The 18,239-nt window shown below is 48.3% G+C and overlaps 1 protein-coding gene and 1 long non-coding RNA gene across 4 annotated transcripts in view; one reads left to right on the top strand and one right to left on the bottom strand.

Moving 5' to 3' along the window:
• The window catches only part of LOC140741184 (sterol O-acyltransferase 2-like), a 41,166-nt gene that overhangs the window by 17,233 nt on the left and 5,694 nt on the right, over nucleotides 1-18,239 (top strand). For all 3 annotated transcript variants that reach the window (XM_073071065.1, XM_073071063.1, XM_073071066.1), the window contains exons 5-14: nucleotides 716-775; nucleotides 4,051-4,158; nucleotides 5,481-5,763; nucleotides 7,556-7,631; nucleotides 10,897-10,981; nucleotides 12,136-12,181; nucleotides 14,884-15,013; nucleotides 16,122-16,219; nucleotides 17,480-17,578; nucleotides 18,192-18,239. The exon at nucleotides 18,192-18,239 is cut by the window's right edge and continues 88 nt beyond it. In XM_073071065.1, the coding sequence (XP_072927166.1) occupies nucleotides 716-775; nucleotides 4,051-4,158; nucleotides 5,481-5,763; nucleotides 7,556-7,631; nucleotides 10,897-10,981; nucleotides 12,136-12,181; nucleotides 14,884-15,013; nucleotides 16,122-16,219; nucleotides 17,480-17,578; nucleotides 18,192-18,239 (1,033 nt within the window). The remainder of the gene's footprint in view (nucleotides 1-715; nucleotides 776-4,050; nucleotides 4,159-5,480; nucleotides 5,764-7,555; nucleotides 7,632-10,896; nucleotides 10,982-12,135; nucleotides 12,182-14,883; nucleotides 15,014-16,121; nucleotides 16,220-17,479; nucleotides 17,579-18,191) is intronic.
• On the bottom strand, nucleotides 3,146-15,094 carry LOC140741185 (uncharacterized). The gene is made up of 2 exons (XR_012102022.1): nucleotides 14,882-15,094; nucleotides 3,146-6,736 (listed from the first exon to the last, which is right to left on the bottom strand). It is a non-coding gene; the product is annotated as an uncharacterized lncRNA (long non-coding RNA).

Genomic DNA, 18,239 nt, shown 5'->3' with positions numbered 1-18,239 from the left:
CATCCTGTCATTCTATCTGAGCCAGCTCAGCTATACTCGGCCACATCTGTGTGCTCAGCGGAAATCCACCTTTTCCTCTATATGCCTTTCTTTGGCCCACTCCTTTTAACTTTGATTGCAAACTTGGGATTAGTAACTGTGTACGACAGCGTGTATATGTCTATCCATGTGTATATATGTGAGTGCACATGTCCTTGGATCTCTTACTCCCTTTGTATACAAGGAATGATACTTTACAGAAGTCCTTATTTATGACTCTACCTCTCTCCCTCTCTCTTTTGCTGTCTGTCTCATTCACAATTTTTATCTCTCCATTTTACTTTCTCCACCTCTGCGTGTCACTTTCACTGCTTCTGCTATATATCTATATATCCACCGTCTTTCTTTCCGTCTTCCTCTCCCTTGAACTCTTTCATAGTTCCTGCTCATTTTTGCCATGTCTTTTCTGTCCATCTCTCTTCTCTTAACTATTCACTCATTCCTCTCTTCAGCCATTCCCTCTTCAGCTCTCTCCCAAACCTTTTATACTACTCCTTACATATTGTGGCGAACTCCCATAGTCTTAACAACCACTTCTCTTTCTGTCTCTAACTCTCTTTCTCTCTAATTCTCCCTAATTCTCTCTCTCCACCGTTCACTATCTTGTACAGTGTTGCAGTGTTGAATATCGCTGATTGGGTGGGCACATTTTTAATAACATCATCTTTGTCCCAAGGGGAAAGAAAAATGCATCGGAGAAAGGAAAAGTCTTTGTGAATCGACGCTCGATCCTTGAGTAAGTACAAAAGGCATAATTGTGTGGTGTTACACTGTGCAGTGTTATGCACCTGCATCAGTTTGAACTTCATAGCAGTAAGACAACATGATAATCATGGCAGGAGCCTTGTCAACGCAGATGTCAGCAGGAGAAGAGGTGAACTCTTCGTACATGCACAGTAGGTTTTCAGAGATCTGAGAGGGTAGTGGAAGGAGACTTTTCAAAGTGGAATTGGATAAATTGTTTTAGAAATTCTTGTGATCACAGTGGAACAGGCCATTCGGCCCCACAATGTTGTGCTGAACCAACTAAAAAGCAAATCAAAAACACCCAAACACTAATTCCTCCCTCCAACCCCATGTCCATATCCCTCCATCTTCTCCACATCCATGTGCCCATCCAAGTATCTGTTAAAAGGCTCTAATGTATTTGCCTCTATCACCTTTATGAGTCTGGTGTCAGTCTGATTTCATGGGGCATTTGACCAGGCTCAGGGCAACAGCTTTGCAAAACATGGAACTGAAAGCAGGCTGGTACTGATGAGGTCAATGACCTCGACGAGTTCACCCCTTTCCCAATTAGTTGCGGCTGAACTAGGCCGCGGCAGGTTCACGTAATCACTGCAGAGCAGCTTGCTCCTGTTTTGCTCTGGATTCACAATTTTGAACAACTGCGAGAAATGCAAACGAGAGGACTCTTGAAATTCTAGTGTTCCTGGCTGGGCCACACACTGACAATCCTGGAATACGCCAGTACGGACAGAGCAGCATCTCATTCAAGAGTTACTTGGCTTAGCCTGTAGCCAGGACTCCGAGTTAGAAGCAAGGGTCCTTATCAGGGGATTGCCAGCTCAGAGAAAGCAATGAGCGAAATTTAAAAAAAAATGCTGCCAGTGCTAAAAATCTGAAATAAACATAGTAGCACTCAACAAGCCAGGCAGCACCTGTGGAGAAACAGAGTTGACGTTACGAGTTGATGACCCTTGGTCATACTCCTAAAACCAGTTGCGCAAATGGTGTAAGACTGGATTGCAAAACTTGAAAGGGAGAAATCTCCTTTGCTGTGTGTAAAGCTAACAGTAGGTTGTGGTGAACTAGATATACCTGTCTGACTGCTCCTGTGGCTCCTCCCAAGACCCTGCTGACTGCCCCTGTGGCTCCTCCCACAGACCCCTGTATAAAGGCGACTGTGGCCTGCTGCTCTCCCTCATTTTCCCCAGGATGTAGTGTTGTTCTTCAGTCAATAAAAGCCGATATCTCACTTCCTAAGTCTCGGCGTGAGTTATTGATGGTGCATCATAGGTGAAAGGTGTGGGTTACTTTGAATGAAGCATTGCACTCGTTGCTGCAAATTGGAACAAGGGTCAAGTTACTTCATTGCTGCATTTTCTTTGAATGTCCACCAGTCCTTTTCATACCATGTTCCTCCAATCCTGGCTCTTGTGCTTCTCTGATTTTAATCACTCTACCATTAGCGCTGTGTCTTTGTAGTGGAGGCCCAAAGCTCTGGACCACCCTGCCCAAACCTCCCCTTTCTCTTTCTGTTTTAAGGATTTCCATAAAGTATTCTGCTTTAGCCAGTTTCATGTTTTCTTTGGCTTGGATGTCAGTCCTCTTTTGATGATCCTTTTGCAAAATTCACTGGGCTGCATCATGAGTGCATCATATAAATCACCCTCACCTCCCGTCAGGTTCTGTGGCACCAAGTGTCCACAGGGAACCTACCTACCTCACCAGTTCCAGTTCCCGTTGCAGGATTTGTTCAAAGGTTCAGAGGTTCAAAGTACATTTATTATCAAACTATGTATACATTATACAATCTTGAGATTCGTCTCCGAACAGGAAGGCACCGAAACAAAGAAACCTAAAAGAACCCATATGTAAAAAAGAACACCATTGGGCATCCAGTGTGCAGAGAGAAAAAAAACTGGAAGCAAATAGCGTTCTGGACTGAAGTCGGCAAGAGAGTCCCATAGTTGAGCGTAGTTGAGCGCAGAGCTGAGTAAAACTAGTGGAGTAGCGATCTGAACCAGCTCGCCCAGACACCCTGACCTTTTCAGTTTGGTCTGGTGCCTAATACAACATACAAACATCAAGTTCTGTCAAATCGGTGTGCTCCGTGGCACAGACCCCACCACCTCAACTCGGCCTGTAACCGACCTTTCCGATTCGCACAGCGCTTAAACCTCCGTCCCAACCTCGAGTTGAGTCAAATCAGTAACTCGGGTTGCTACTTGCCCCTGGGCTATCTGGCACACAGTACTTACCCAGGGAGTCACACAGCACAATCCAGGGATCCCATTGATGGGTGGTTCAAGGTTATTGTTGTCATAGATTCATACCCAGGGGATAAATACCATGAAAATTAGTTTTTAAAATAACACCCGAGTTATTTAGAGTGACTCCAATTTATTACTGAATTAAAAACAAACAACTCTAAGATGAAGCAATGATCAGTTGTACTACAGCCCTGGGGGAAAAGCTGTTTTTCAGTCTAGATGTTCGTGCAGAGATGTTTCTGTAACTCCTGCTGGATGTTAGGAGATCGAGCTGGTGATTTACTGGGGTGGGTGAGTCCATCGCAATTTTGCAAGCCCACCACAGACATTGTGAGTTGCAGATGGTTTCCGTGTCTGGCAGTTGCACCCCAGTGATGTTCTGTGCAGTCCTGATCACTTGCTGAAGTGCTTATTGGTCGATCTTGTTGCAGCTAGTGCACCAGACCATCATGCAGTGGGTCAGTGTGCTCTCAATTACGCATCAGTAAAGGCTTTGGGGCAGATTTGCCCTCTTTAAACTTGTAGAAATCCTCGATAGTGGGGGGGAGCTGTACCCGACTCCCCAGCTGACTGATTGCATTGAATTGCTAGTTCCTTCGCATAAAGCAGGTGACCCCAGGCCTGCAGCAGTTGCAGGCACGTCTGGGGGAGCAACGCCCCCCCCCCCCCCCAGTAAGCAGGATCCATGGAGTCAAGTTCATGACAGTGCAGGTCTCCTTCACCACCCGCCACAGTGTAACACTTCAGCAGTGAAATGTCAGCCTGAATTTGGCTCTCAAACCTCGAGAGCAGGGTATGAGTGAGGTAACCTTCCGTCTCAGAAGTGGGCATGTTGTCCCTGGGCACTCGGTGGTTCCCAATCCAGGGGAGCATGATGGCGAACTGAACCGAATTCAGATCAGAATCCCCTGGATGTTCTGAGTTGGGGAACAGCCCGGATAGTCCTCGATGGGTTGGGTTTGATGAGAGTACTCTGGCCTAGGTGTAAATGCTAACTGCGTCCCTTCTCTTCCAGCGAACTGTTCGAGAGTCCTCACATTCAGACAATATATCACATGTTCATCGCTCTGCTGATTGTGTTCGTCGTCAGTACGATGGCAGTTGAATTCATTGACGAGGGCAGGTGAGAGCACTGATCTGTGGCGCTTCGTCGAACACCTTCACTCAGCCTGCAGCAACAGCCAGGATCTCCTGCTGACCACCCACTTCTACTGCACTTTCATTCCCATGCCGACATGTCGACCCATGGCCTCCCCCAGTGCCACGATGAGGCTAATCCAGGTTGGAAGAGCAACACCTCATATACCACCATGGTAGCTTCCAACCAGATGACATGAACATTGACTCCTCTAACCTCTGGCAGCCACTCCACTCTAATCCCCCCCACCACCTTTATTGTTTTATTCCCCCATTCTCCATTCTACTGGCCCTCTCATCCCTTTTCTTCCCCTCCCTGCCTTCATGAATTGCCCATTACCCACCCCCCATCTGATTCCTTGCCTCCTTCCCTTCCACCCATGGACCACTGTCCTCTCCTATCAGATCACTCCTACTTCAGCCCTTTATCTCTTCCACCTATCATCTCCCAGCTTCTTACTTCAACCCCTCCCCCATTCACCCACCTTCCACTCACCTGGTCTCAGCTATCACCTGCCATCTTGTACTCTTCCCCCTCCCCCCACCTTATTCTGACATCTTTCCCCTTCCCTTCCAGTCCTGATGAAGGGTCTCAGCCTGAAACACGGACCGTTCATCCCCCTCCTCAGACGCTGCCTGACCTGCTGAGTTCCTCCAGCATGTTGAGCGTATTGCTGTGGAGGCAACTGCTGTCACGGGCATTCCAGAGTGTGGGCAGCTGAACTGGGCGGTACACACTCTGTGCCAGCATTGCTAACGCTGGAGTCAACCACGCTGCCCTCAGCTCTGTTCCCAGTAGGCACTCAGTCACATGGTCTGTGGAGCCTGTGGTCTGGGATTAGCTACTGTTCACAAGCTAGAAGAGTCCGGCAATGCATCCGGAATGATTCCAGAGCAATCCCCCAGCATTACTGGGCAGTTGGCACGGCCAGATAAAGTACCAGGGATGCCTCAGCCCGGGAGTGAGCAATAGGGGGGGATTTAATTGAGGGTTTTCAAAGGGAATTATACACAGAAACAGATCCCAGGAAGTGGGTTACAGGCTGGGATCTAATCGAGCGTTTCTGGGGGTTATATGTAGCATAACAGATCCCCAGGAGTGAGCTGCAGGCTGGGATTTAGTCAATGGGTTTGGGGTGAGGGTTATAACAAAATCACAAATCTCTGGGAGTGGGTAATAGAAGGGTTTAAGGGGTTATATACAGAAATTTACTTAGTGTAAGACTTTTTGAGAGCTCCTTATCTGGGATTCTATGACCCGAGCTGTTTGGGATGGGACTTCTAAATTATTTATTTTTCCTCTTTCAGGCTAATACTTGAATTTGACCTGCTGGTTTATGCTTTTGGTCAACCGCACAGAGTGCTTTTTGCCTGGCTCTGTCTCTTCCTGTACACTCTGATTGTGCCCTACAAAGCTCTGGATACGTGGGGAAGCTCGTATCACCTGGTCAGATATCCTCGCCTCTCCACTCTGATCTTCGGGTTGGTGCTTATGCTGTGCCAAGTCTGTGTCCTTGGATTCTATCCCATCTACACGGTCATTCATTACGAGCTGCCTCCGGCCTCGAGGTTTATTGTGATACTGGAGCAGGTACAGCCTCTGCCGCCTCACTGCCCCTGCTCGCTGCTTGCCCTTGCTGTTGTTTGGGTTTGTCAGTTTAAGGTCCACCAATAAGTCAGAGCACGCACCATTACAGACTGAAGAGCGGAAATTCAATGAACTAGAAAGTGGAGAATGGGCATTGACGGGGTGACTGCACACAGTCTTTTTCCTTGAGAAAATGAACTCAAAACTAAAGGGCATGGATTTAAGGTGGGGGAGGGGGAGCAAGCTCTTAAAGGGACCCAGAGGATGGTGAATACGTGGAATGAGCTGCCAGAGGAAGAATTTGAGGCAGGTACGTTAGCAGCATTAAAAAGGAATTTGCAAATGTACATGGATAGTAAAGTTTTAGAGGGAAATGCAGGTAAACAGGATTGGCTTAGGTGGGCTGCAGAGTCTGTTTGACTGTATGATTCAATCACCTCAAATCGAAAGTTAGTCGCAGTCATGGGGAGTATGAAATGGGCTGAATGATTTGAAAGAGCCCACATCACAATCGCTAACATCCTCTAAAGAAACTGATCCTTACCTGATCGGGTCTCTAAGTGACTCCGGACTCATTGCTATACGACTGACTCCCAAATGCCCTCTGAAATGGCGCAGCAAGCGTCTCCATTTAAGCAGACTGTCTGGCCAGCAGCTCTGCTGTTTTCTCAAGGTGTCCCTGAAGTGGCTCCCACTACCCTGTGCGCTGAACCCCTTTTCCCTGGAGGGGGGACCTGCAGGTGGCGTGTTTCCCGGTGATTCCTGCCACTGGACAGGTCGCAGGTTTGAGAGGGGCTGCTGGTGCAGCTTTGAGAGGTTGAGTAGTAGTTGAGGATGGTCTCGGGCTCAGAGGTGAGGAGTGGTGAAGGGGGTCAAAGCGTGTTCACTCACTGTAGAACCTCCGGCCTCTGATCTACGTTGTAGCCATGGTGTTTATATTATTGGTCCAACTAAGTCTCCGGCCGGAGATGAACTCCTGAAAGGTGAAAATCAAAGAAAAATGCAGATGCTAGAAGTCTGGGAATTGGTTTATTACAGAACATAGATCAATACAGCACAGAAACGGGTCGTCTGGACCACAATGCTGTGTCAGACTAATTAAACGTCTAACTAATCTCTTCTGCTGACGTGATGTCCATACCTTTCATTCTCCGCACATTCCTGTGCCTATGCAAAAGCCTCTTAAACACCTTGATTGTATCTGCCTCCACCACCACCCCTGGCACCCACCACTCTATGTCCCGTGCATTCTCTTTCAACGTACTCCCTCTCACCTTAAATGTATGTTCTCCATTATTAGATATTTTGACCCTAGGACAAAGACACTGGCAGTCTACTCCGTCTGTGCCTCTCAAAAAACAACCAAGTTTATCTAGCCTTTTCACCTCGAGAGTGGTCTGTGCGTGGAATGAGCTACCGGGAGATGAGGTTGATTCGGGTGCATTAACAGAATTTAAAAGATACTTGGACAGGTACACGGATAGGAAAGGTTCAGAGGGCTGTGGGCCAAATACGGGCAAATGGGACTAGCTTAGATGGAAATCACAGCCAGTACGGACTGTTTCAGTGCTGTGGTTCTGTGGTTTGAAGTTCCGCTTGTCCTGAGCCCAATAGTCAACCTTCCGCTTCTGTGGCCTGAACTGAGCTGAAACAAGGACCTGTCTGAGTGCAGGAGGCTGTCCTGGAGGAAGAATTATGTTTAGTTGCCAAATCTGCAGAGAGATTTGATGAGATAGTTATTGATAATTATTTAAGCATGATTTGAGTAGATAACTTGAGTTTTTCTTTACTCCAGATTCGTTTAGTGATGAAGAGTTACTCTTACATACGGGAAAACATTCCAAAAGTACTGAAAGCAAAACCATCAGAAGGTAAGGATCGAACTTATAGTGATCTCTATCAACAAATGCAATTCACTGTCAGTTTAGCTGAGCTCAGGTTGTTGGGGTAGCACATACTGCATGTCATCTGCTGACGTACAAGATGCCTCACTGGTGCCAGTTCCAAGGCCACAATAAAGTTAGAAACTTTCAGAGGAAGAAGATTTTACCTTCTGTCTAATCCATGCTGTTCCAACCCTGGAAATGTGTGATGGGACAGCGTAGAGGGAGTTTCACTCTGTGTCTGACCGTGCGGGTGTGTGATGGGACGGTGTGCAGGGAGATTCAGTCCCTGACCCTAGAAATGTGCGATGGGACGTTGTAGAGGGACCTTCACTCTCTGACCCTAGGAGTGTGTGATGGGACAGTGTAGAGGAAGCTACACTCTCTGACCCTAGGAGTGTGTGATGGGACAGTGTAGAGGAAGCTACACTCTCTGACTCTAGGAGTGTGTGATGGGATGGTGTAGAGGGAGCTAAACTCTTTGACCCTAGGAGTGTGTGATGGGACGGTGTAGAGAGAGCATCACTCTCTGACCCTAGGAGTGTGTGATGGGATGGTGTAGAGGAAGCTACACTCTCTGACCCTAGGAGTGTGTGATGGGATGGTGTAGAGGAAGCTTCACTCTCTGACCCTAGGAGTGTGTGATGGGACGGTGTAGAGGAAGCTTCACTCTCTGACCCTAGGGGTGTGTGATGGGACATTGTAGAAGGAGCTAAACTCTCTGACCCTAGGAGTGTGTGATGGGACGGTGTAGAGGAAGCTACACTCTCTGACCCTAGGAGTGTGTGATGGGACAGTGTAGAGAGAGCTTCACTCTCTGACCCTAGGAGTGTGTGATGGGACGGTGTAGTGGAAGCTTCACTCTCTGACCCTAGGAGTGTGTGATGGGACAGTGTAGAGGAAGCTACACTCTCTGACCCTAGGAGTGTGTGATGGGACGGTGTAAATAGAGCTTCACTCTCTGACCCTAGGAGTGTGTGATGGGACAGTGTAGAGAGAGCTTCACTCTCTGACCCTAGGAGTGTGTGATGGGACGGTGTAGAGGAACCTTCACTCTCTGACCCTAGGAGTGTGTGATGGGATGGTGTAGAGGAAGCTACACTCTCTGACCCTAGGAGTGTGTGATGGGACGGTGTAGAGGAAGCTTCACTCTCTGACCCTAGGAGTGTGTGATGGGACGGTGTAGAGGAAGCTTCACTCTCTGACCCTAGGAGTGTGTGATGGGACGGTGTAGAGGAAGCTTCACTCTCTGACCCTAGGAGTGTGTAATGGGAATGTGTAGAGGAAGCTTCACTCTCTGACCCTAGGAGTGTGTGATGGGACGGTGTAGATAGAGCTTCACTCTCTGACCCTAGGAGTGTGTGATGGGATGGTGTGGAGGAAGCTTCACTCTCTGACCCTAGGAGTGTGTGATGGGACAGTGTAGAGGAAGCTTCACTCTCTGACCCTAGGAGTGTGTGATGGGACATTGTAGAAGGAGCTAAACTCTCTGACCCTAGGAGTGTGTGATGGGACATTGTAGAAGGAGCTAAACTCTCTGACCCTAGGAGTGTGTGATGGGACAGTGTAGAGGAAGCTACACTCTCTGACCCTAGGAGTGTGTGATGGGATGGTGTAGAGAAACCTTCACTCTCTGACCCTAGGAGTGTGTGATGGGACGGTGTAGAGGAAGCTTCACTCTCTGACCCTAGGAGTGTGTGATGGGATGGTGTAGAGAAACCTTCACTCTCTGACCCTAGGAGTGTGTGATGGGACGGTGTAGATAGAGCCTCACTTTCTAACCCTAGGAGTGTGTGATGGGACGGTGTAGAGGAACCTTCACTCTCTGACCCTAGGAGTGTGTGATGGGATGGTGTGGAGGGTGCTTCACTCTCTGACCCTAGGAGTGTGTAATGGGAATGTGTAGAGGAAGCTTCACTCTCTGACCCCAGGAATGTTTGATGGGATGGTGTGGAGGGAGCTAAACTCTCTGACCCTAGGAGTGTGTGATGAGACATTGTAGAAGGAGCAAAACTCTCTGATCCTAGGAGTATGTGACGGGACTTTGTAGAGTGAGCTAAACTCTCTGACCCTAGGAGTATGTGACGGGACTTTGTAGAGTGAGCTAAACTCTCTGACCCTAGGAGTGTGTGATGGGACATTGTAGAAGGAGCTAAACTCTCTGACCCTAGGAGTATGTGACGGGACTTTGTAGAGGGAGCTGAACTCTCTGACCCTAGGAGTATGTATTGGGACTTTGTAGAGGGAGCTAAACTCTCTGACCCTAGGAGTGTGTGATGGGACGGTGTAGAGGGAGACTTACCATGTGGCTGAATCAAACCTGGGAGTATGTAAAGAGGTAGTGCAGAGGGAGCTTTGCTCTTTTGTCTAACCTTGGTATTGGACCATGTTTTTTTTTCCAGAAAATAGTGTCAAGTTTATAGGCCTTATTTCTTTTGAAGGAGCTGATTGATTTTGTATATGTTTAAAATCATTATCGATTTTCTGGGTTATTTTCCCTCTTTCTGCTTAAACATAATGTTTACCTTTAGACGCCCAGAGATCTCCTATCCTCTGTAAGCAATTAGCAGTTGAGTTTGTACAAGGATAATCTTTTAGTTAAACTCTGCCCTTTTGTTTGTACAGTGTGAACTCTCAATAAACTCCCAACAGTTCAAATTCCAGCTCACTGAAAGATGGTTCCTCCCTTCACTTCCACTCTGCCTGAACTCAATGACTCCACTTTCAGTCATGCATCAGCAGAGGCCTCTCAACTAGCCAACCTCGCATATATGCTGTATAACCCCGTAATTTCCCACTGTGAGCAGCTTTCTCAACTACCCCCTCCCTTCCCTGTAACTGGACTCTGCGGTATCTACCGCCACCTGTAGGCATCGGACGGTATTACCTTATTCAGGGACCTCTTTTTCTTTTAACTGGAGTGTACTTTTCTTCATTTTTCATAGTGTTAGATAAACATTGGATATTGTCCTTGGCCAGTGTCCTCTCCTCACGCCTGAGCCCGAGATTGCCTTTGGCCAATGTAGCTGCATCAGTTCCCACCAGATGAGTTGACAGATGGGGAACAGGGGTATGTGGGGCCTCCCAGATATTCCCTTTCCCTCTCCTGACGCACTGACACCACATCTGCCCCCATCAGAAAAAATAACAATGTGATCCAATGTTAATAATACTTACCGGTAATACACCCTGAACTCATTCCAAGCGAAGTGCCAGTTTGTGAACTGATTTCTTGTTTATTTTTTATTTATAGGCAAAGAGCTACAGATGCCAACACTCTCCTGTTACCTTTACTTCTTGTTCTGCCCTACTCTCATCTACCGAGACTCCTATCCCAGGTAATACTCACCCTCTCACTAAATACTCACCCTCTTCCCCCAGGTCCCTTCCCTCCTGTCTTGTTGGTGCATGGGGTGTCCTCCCCTGGGGTTATTCTTCGGTTGTGGGGCTCAAAACAGAAACTGTCCACTGTGACCGATGCCCACTCCAATCATTGTGTCTAATGCATTGGGCAGCCCATTCCAGACATTCACCTCACCCCCCGTGTGAAGGAGTTGAATCTAAAATGCCTCTTCCTTCTACCTCCTTCAACTTTAGGATGGGTGTTCCCATCCTAACAGGATACATGTTCCCATGCCCACGTTAATCACCAGGACATGTGTTCCCATGCCCCTGTTGCTCACCAGGACATATGTTCCCATGCCCACATTTATCACCAGGACACGTGTTCCCACGTCCACATTAATCACCAGGACACATTTTCCCAAGCCCACGTTAATCACCAGGACACGTGTTCCCATGCCCACGTTAATCACCAGGACACGTGTTCCCATGCCCACGTTAATCACCAGGACACGTATTCCCATGCCCACATTTATCACCAGGACACGTGTTCCCATGTCCACATTAATCACCAGGACACATTTTCCCATGCCCACGTTAATCACCAGGACACGTGTTCCCATGCCCATGTTAATCACCAGGAAACGTGTTCCCATGCCCACATTAATCACCAGGACACGTGTTCCCATGTCTCCATTTCTTACTCAGTCCGGTGCTCCCTTGTCCCCGTTACTCACTTGGACAGTTTTTCCCATACTCTCAGACAAGGGCCCACACTGCTATTAATCTCATCTAAATGCTGTTACATCCACTTTTATTGTTCGGAAAGACTGCCGGCTGCTTCCCTCCACTTGGACATTGCTTCCCTATTCCTATTGAACTCAACTGGACTCTATTCCCATCCTCTTGTCAAATGCAAGTGGACAAGTATCCCATATGGCTTTTAAAGACACATAGCCTCCATATTGCAACCTCTCTTTGCATACCACATCTCCGCTTCTGTCTCAGACTCCTGTCAATCTCTCTGGACTTTGCTTCCCGTGCTCAGCTGGGCTCTGCCCCTGCGTTCAAATTGGCTGCTCGGTGTCCTACACTTTAATCTGTGGCTACATTGCAGAAGTACCCCATTGGTTGTCCTGTTTTATTGCAGGACTCCAAGGATCAGATGGAAGTATGTAGCTCTGAACTTTGCTCAGGTGAGAATGTGAGGAGCTGGTCATGGCTCAGATTCTGACAAGGACAGTTCACTTTTTATAGTTGACCTTGGAAGATCTGGAGATTGGAGCTGCTTGTCAGCTCTCCCGACACCTAGACCCCTAGTGACTGACCCCAGAAGTCCCACCTCAGGCAGTTGAGGAAGTTTGGTATGGGCCCCCAGATCCTAAGGACTTTCTACAGGGGCACAACTGAGAGCATCCTGACTGGCTGCATCACTGTCTGGTATGGGAACTGTACCTCCCTCAATCACAGGACTCTGCAGAGAGTGATGCGGACAGCCCAGCGCATCTGTAGTTGTGAACTTCCCACTATTCAGGACATTTACAAAGACAGGTGTGTAAAAAGTGCCTGAAGAATCATTGGGGACCCGAGTCACCCCAACCACAATCTGTTCCAGCTGCTACCATCTGGGAAACGGTACCGCAGCATAAAAGTCAGGACCAACAGACTCTGAGACAGCTTCTTCCACCAGGCCATCAGACTGATTAACTCACACTGATTTGAGTGTATTTCTATGTTACATTGACTGTTCTATTTATTACAAATAACTATGATTGCACATTGCACATTTAGATGGAGATGTTACGTAAAGATTTTTACTCCTCATGTATGTGAAGGATGTAAGAAATAAAGTCAATTCAATTCAATGGGTGGATAATGCAGGTTCATAGCACACAACACTGGATAAGGGACATACAGGGCTCTTTGATTTCCAGGATCGCTACAAGGAAGTGCAGCTGTAAACTAAAGTGAAGCTAAGGTGATTACAGGGTGACTAGTTATGGCAGCATGATTGAATAACTGAACCAATTAATAGCTTTAGCCGGCCGGTGGTGTAGTGGCATCAGCACCAGACTTCGAAGCGAGAGTGGTCCCCGGTTCGAATCCGGCCGGCTCCTTGCGCATTCTCCATTCGCGCTGGGTTGAGCTTCGAGCTAGCAACTCAGCCTCATCAAAAACAGACAGAAATGCTAAAGGAACAGCAAGGTTGCCTCCCGACGTGCCCCAAGGCGCGGAAAGGAATGACCACGATTAAAAGCTTGATTGTGGTTTGATTAATTAATCGCAGTGCATTTAAAGGCACCGAGTTTGTGACTTCCTTTTACTGATCTTTTTTGGAATTGGGGTGCCACTGTTGACGCCAGCATTTATTGCTCATCCGTATTGCCCCTGAGAAGGTGGGGGGGGGGGTGCTGCCCTCTTGAACCTCTGCAGTCCTTCCAGTGGAGGTGCTCCACTGTGCTGTTGGGGAGGGAGTTCCAGGATTCAGACGGAGGAATGGTGGCATATTTCCCAGTCAGGATTCACACCACCAGGTTCAAGAACAGTTACTACCCCTTGACCATCAGGCTCTTGAACAAAAGTACACTCACTTGCCCATCCATTGAGATGTTCCCACAACCAATGATCTCGCTTTAAGGACTCCTTATCTTGCTATTTCATGTTCTCATGATTTATATTTGCATTTGCACAGTTTGCTGTCTTCTGCACTCTGGTCGATCTTTCACCGATCCTGTTATAGTTACTATTCTCTAGATTTGCCCACAGGAAAATGAACCTCAGGGTTCCATGTGGTGGCAAGCACTCAGATAATAACATTTACTTTGAACTTTGGGAGGTAGCTGGTTGTTTTAGGATGATTGACGTGAACGAACGATTAATTGGGACGGATGGTGTTGGAGGGTCACTACAAGTTGTCAGATTTCAGAGTCGAAGTTGAGTTTATTGTCATCTGCACAAGTATATGTACACGGGGGCCAATGAAAAACTCCCTTGCAGTAGCATCACGGGCGCATAGCATCAGATACACATCATTCATAAGAAAAGCATACATTAAATTCAGTTTACTAGAAAGAATGCAACGAGAACAGAACCGTCTACTGTAGTGCAATGCCCATGGTGTTCCCACGCTCAGGTAGTGATTATAGTTATGCAGGCTTCTGGATTGATGAGTGATTGCAAAGAGCTGTGGACTGAACGATTGAATTAAAGGAAGCAATAGTTGGTTGGTAAATCCATTCATTGAAGTTGGGGAATCCAGCTGCTCAAAAGTGAGGGAAAGGGGAATGGCAACATTAAAAGACAAAGTGAATTTATTATCAAAGGACATAACTGTTATCATATTCTACCCTGAGATTCATTTTCTTTCAGGCATTCACAGAAAAAAAAGAAATAGAATAGAATTTATGAAAGACTACACATAAAGACCGACAAATAGACTGCAAAGACAAATAGTGCAAACAAAAAATAAAACTAATATTTATATAAAAAGTAAATAATACTGAGAACATGAGTTCCTGACTGTAAGTCTGTAGCAGGGGTTCCCAACCTGGGTTCCACGGACCCCTCAGCTAATGGTAGGTGTTCATGGCATAAGAAGGTTGGGAACCCCTGATCTATCGGTTGTGGAATCAGTCCAGCATTCTGGTTAATGAAGTTATCCACGCCAATTCAGGAACCTGATGGCTGTAGGGTAATAATTGTTTCTGAACCTGGTGGTGTGGGACCCAAAGCTCCTGTACCTCCTTCCCGATGATAGTAGTGATAAGACAGCATGGACTGGATGGTGGCAGGGGGTGGGGGTATGGTCCTTGATGATGGGTGCTGCTTTCCTGCAACAGTACTCCCTGCTCAAAGTTCTGGTGCAGTGCACTGTGATCACTGTGTTCTTTACTCACAGGTCCTTGGCTGCCTCTTCTACTTTTACTTCATCTTAGTGAGGCTTTGTATCCCGGTGTTCACCAACATGAGCAAGCAGCCTTTCAGCACCAAGACACTCGTTCTGTCCATATTCAACTCCACGTTACCAGGTACAGACAGTGGGAAGGGCCAGGGTCTGTTCAGGAGCAGCAAGCGGCTCACCCTGTGGACCTCATGTCAATGTGGATCGGCGAGCGAGGTCAAAGGAAGGGTCCAGTTATAAGGTGGTTTCAAGCTGAGCTTGAGAATTGAACATTAATTGGTTTGGCACTGCCAGCGTGGCCTGGTTGGTGATGAATTGTCAATTATTGACAGAAATGCAATGACGATAAGACCTGTTAAAAATGATGGTTCAGCCAGACCCATAAACAACTGAGAGCAAGGAGGGAGAAATGGAGAGCACAGACAGAACAGTAACCATCACCACCCAGTCTCTTTGGCTCCTATCTTTCCCTTTGAGTGTCTACCTACAGCCTGGCTCAGGATGTAGCCTCTGTGGTTAGGAGGCCTTACGCTGGTGGAAAGCCCAGGTCTGTGGTGGAGGTGAGGTTCTCTTCATTCAGGCCCAGTGCATGCCTCTATCCACCACTTCCAAGTAGTTCACAGCCAGTGAAGTCACTTTTGAAGTGTTATAATTCAAGAAACACAGCACCCCTATTTATGTTGGATGGGAAATTAATGTCATCCAGCGCACTGCAGAAAACTCTCCCATTCTCCCTCAAAGAAGTATCACAAGACCTTTTTCATCGGGTCATAGAACTGTTGGGACTCAAGAGAAGGATATTCAGCCCATTGAGTCTAAGCTACTAGACTTGTTGGTCTCTGACCCTGGGAGCACTCTCTTCAATAAGGCGTGGGAGTGCCATCTTAATTCCAACTACATTCACATTTGATCAGGAACTGTTCCACACATCGCAGTGCAAAGCCATTGGAGATGGACATCTGGCTATTCCAGCAATTAAATTGACCTCACTCACTGTGCAAATGCCCCATCTGTAGGTTAGGAAAGTCATTGGGTGGCTACTGATCTCATCTGCATTATCAGGAGGTAGTATCGTGAGCTAGGCCTACTATCCTCCTGAACGAGTGTTGGGTAAGGATGGGATCTGACTCACTTTGCTGAAGCCAGCAGTTCAGAGGCTTGGGGGAGGAGCTGAGCTTATGGATTTGCTCTCTTTCAATCGGATAGCGGGGCAACTGTTCACGTCTCTGCTTCAGGCACCTTCCTACTGCTGCTGTTCTTCTACGCCTTCCTCCATTGCTGGCTGAACGCCTTTGCTGAGATGCTCCGTTTTGGCGATAGAATGTTCTACAAGGTAACGGGGGAAGGTGGCTGAGGATGAGAGGCGGGCAGAGGGCAGTGGATAGGTCTGGGCAAACTGAACTGATCCGGGGGGTGGGGTGTGTGTGTGTGTGTGTGGAAAGGTGTGAGGAGTGGGAAGGGGAGATGGGGAAGATGGGGACACTGTCAGCGGATGGGTGGGATGAGTTGGGGATGGAGCGGAGGGTGGGACGGGGAGCTGGGGGGGTGGTGTGGAGGATACAGGAAGGTGAGGGTGTGAGGAGGCTGGAGGGGGAGGTTGTCGGAGGTTCGGGGAGGGGGAAGGAGCGGGATGGGGTGGGGGGAGGTGAAGGAGCAGATAGAAGGTAGCGGGAGGGAGGAGAAAGTGCCGGCATTTTTCCCACTCACTGGACAATTCTTGTTCTGTACCGAAACGTCCCTCTCCACCCTCTTCTGCTCTTGACATGTTCAAATGTGGTTCCGGCCTTCCATGTGCCTCCCTGTTCTTGGTCAGCGGCCATTCGCGGGCCATCCCTCATGTTACCGGCCCCCGACTGCCCCTTGACTAAGGGAGACTCACCTGCCACACACCCCAGTGTCTGGACCTCAGTGGGGCTGGCACTTTCCTCGATGCCCACTGCTTCTGCAACTGCTCCATCGTTCATCCCAGCATCCATTGCAAAGCCATCCTTCGCTTCCTTGCTCCAGCAGTCATAACAGTTATCATCACCTACAGACAAGCTGGAGGAACTCAGCAGGTCGGGCAGCATCTGTGGAAACGAGCAGTCAACGTTTCGGGCCGAGACCCTTAGTCCTGCCGAAGGGTCTCGGCCTGAAACGTTGACTGCTCGTTTCCAACGGACGCTGCCCGACCTGCTGAGTGTTTGTAGGTGATGATCTGACCACAGCATCTGTGATAACAGTTATCATGCTGCGTCCATTAACTGTGGACGCCTTCTCCATCCCTCAACCAGGAAATCTGGTGGGATCTAACCCCGATCCGTTTTCCTGGGCGGCACGGTAGCGCAACACTTTGCAGTAGTTTGTACGTTCTCCTCGTGACCGTGTGAGTTTCCTCCGGGTGCTCCAGTTTCCTCCCACAGTCCAAAGACGTACAGGTTGGTAGGTTAATTGTCCAGTGATTAGGCTGGGATTAACTGGTTTGGCATAGCTCAAAGGGCCAGAAGGGCCTGTTCCACACTGTACCTCAATAAATAAATAAATAACATTACCCCTACCCCTACAAATCCTCATATGATTACCACCGTGATTCACCTGGCATTTCTTGCCCTAGGATTGGTGGAATTCCACCTCCTTTGCCAACTACTACCGAACCTGGAACGTGGTGGTTCATGACTGGCTCTACTGCTACACCTACACGGACTTCCTTTGGGTAAGGAGCTCAGTGAGTGAGCAGCAGGGAGTTCAAAGGACGAGACTCTCAGCTTGAGCACGCGACCCCCAGCCCCCGCTCCTCCCACTCTGGGGATAACCGGGGATCCAATGTGACTACATTTACAGAGACATTTTGCTTTAGCAGAAACCTCGGGACAGGCATATTAGTATGCCAGGTAGCACTGGGATTTATACACACTGAGGCTGCATTCCAGAATGATATGCGCACCGGTGAACGAGCACACATGCATGCACGTATGCGCATATGCGCAAGCATGCAATCACACACATGCATGCACATATATATGGACACATGGATACTCAGCAGGAGGTGACACCACCAAACCTGATGCTCCCACTGCAGCGGACTGATTGGGCATAAGTTGCCGTATGGGCCGACTGCTTTTAGTCACTAGCCCCTGGTGCTGAGACCAATAGCACCTCTGGGTCAACGTCCCGGCTGTGATCCCGTGAGTCAGGCCTGGTTGGATGTTGGATGCGGAGTACTGGCAAGTACTGGCCACCAGGGTGCAGCGACGTGCCGATTGTGAATCTGCGCCTGTACGTGGGGGGCAGCGGGAACACCAGCAAAGATGCATTTTCTATTGCAGATACTTGGTAAGAGGTTTCGCGTGGCTGCGATGCTCTCAGTCTTCATC

Source organism: Hemitrygon akajei, chromosome 18, assembly GCF_048418815.1.
Source record: "Hemitrygon akajei chromosome 18, sHemAka1.3, whole genome shotgun sequence".
Taxonomy (NCBI): Eukaryota; Metazoa; Chordata; class Chondrichthyes; order Myliobatiformes; family Dasyatidae; genus Hemitrygon; species Hemitrygon akajei.
Note: the sequence above shows the minus strand (reverse complement) of the source record. Positions and strands in the feature narration are given on the sequence as shown.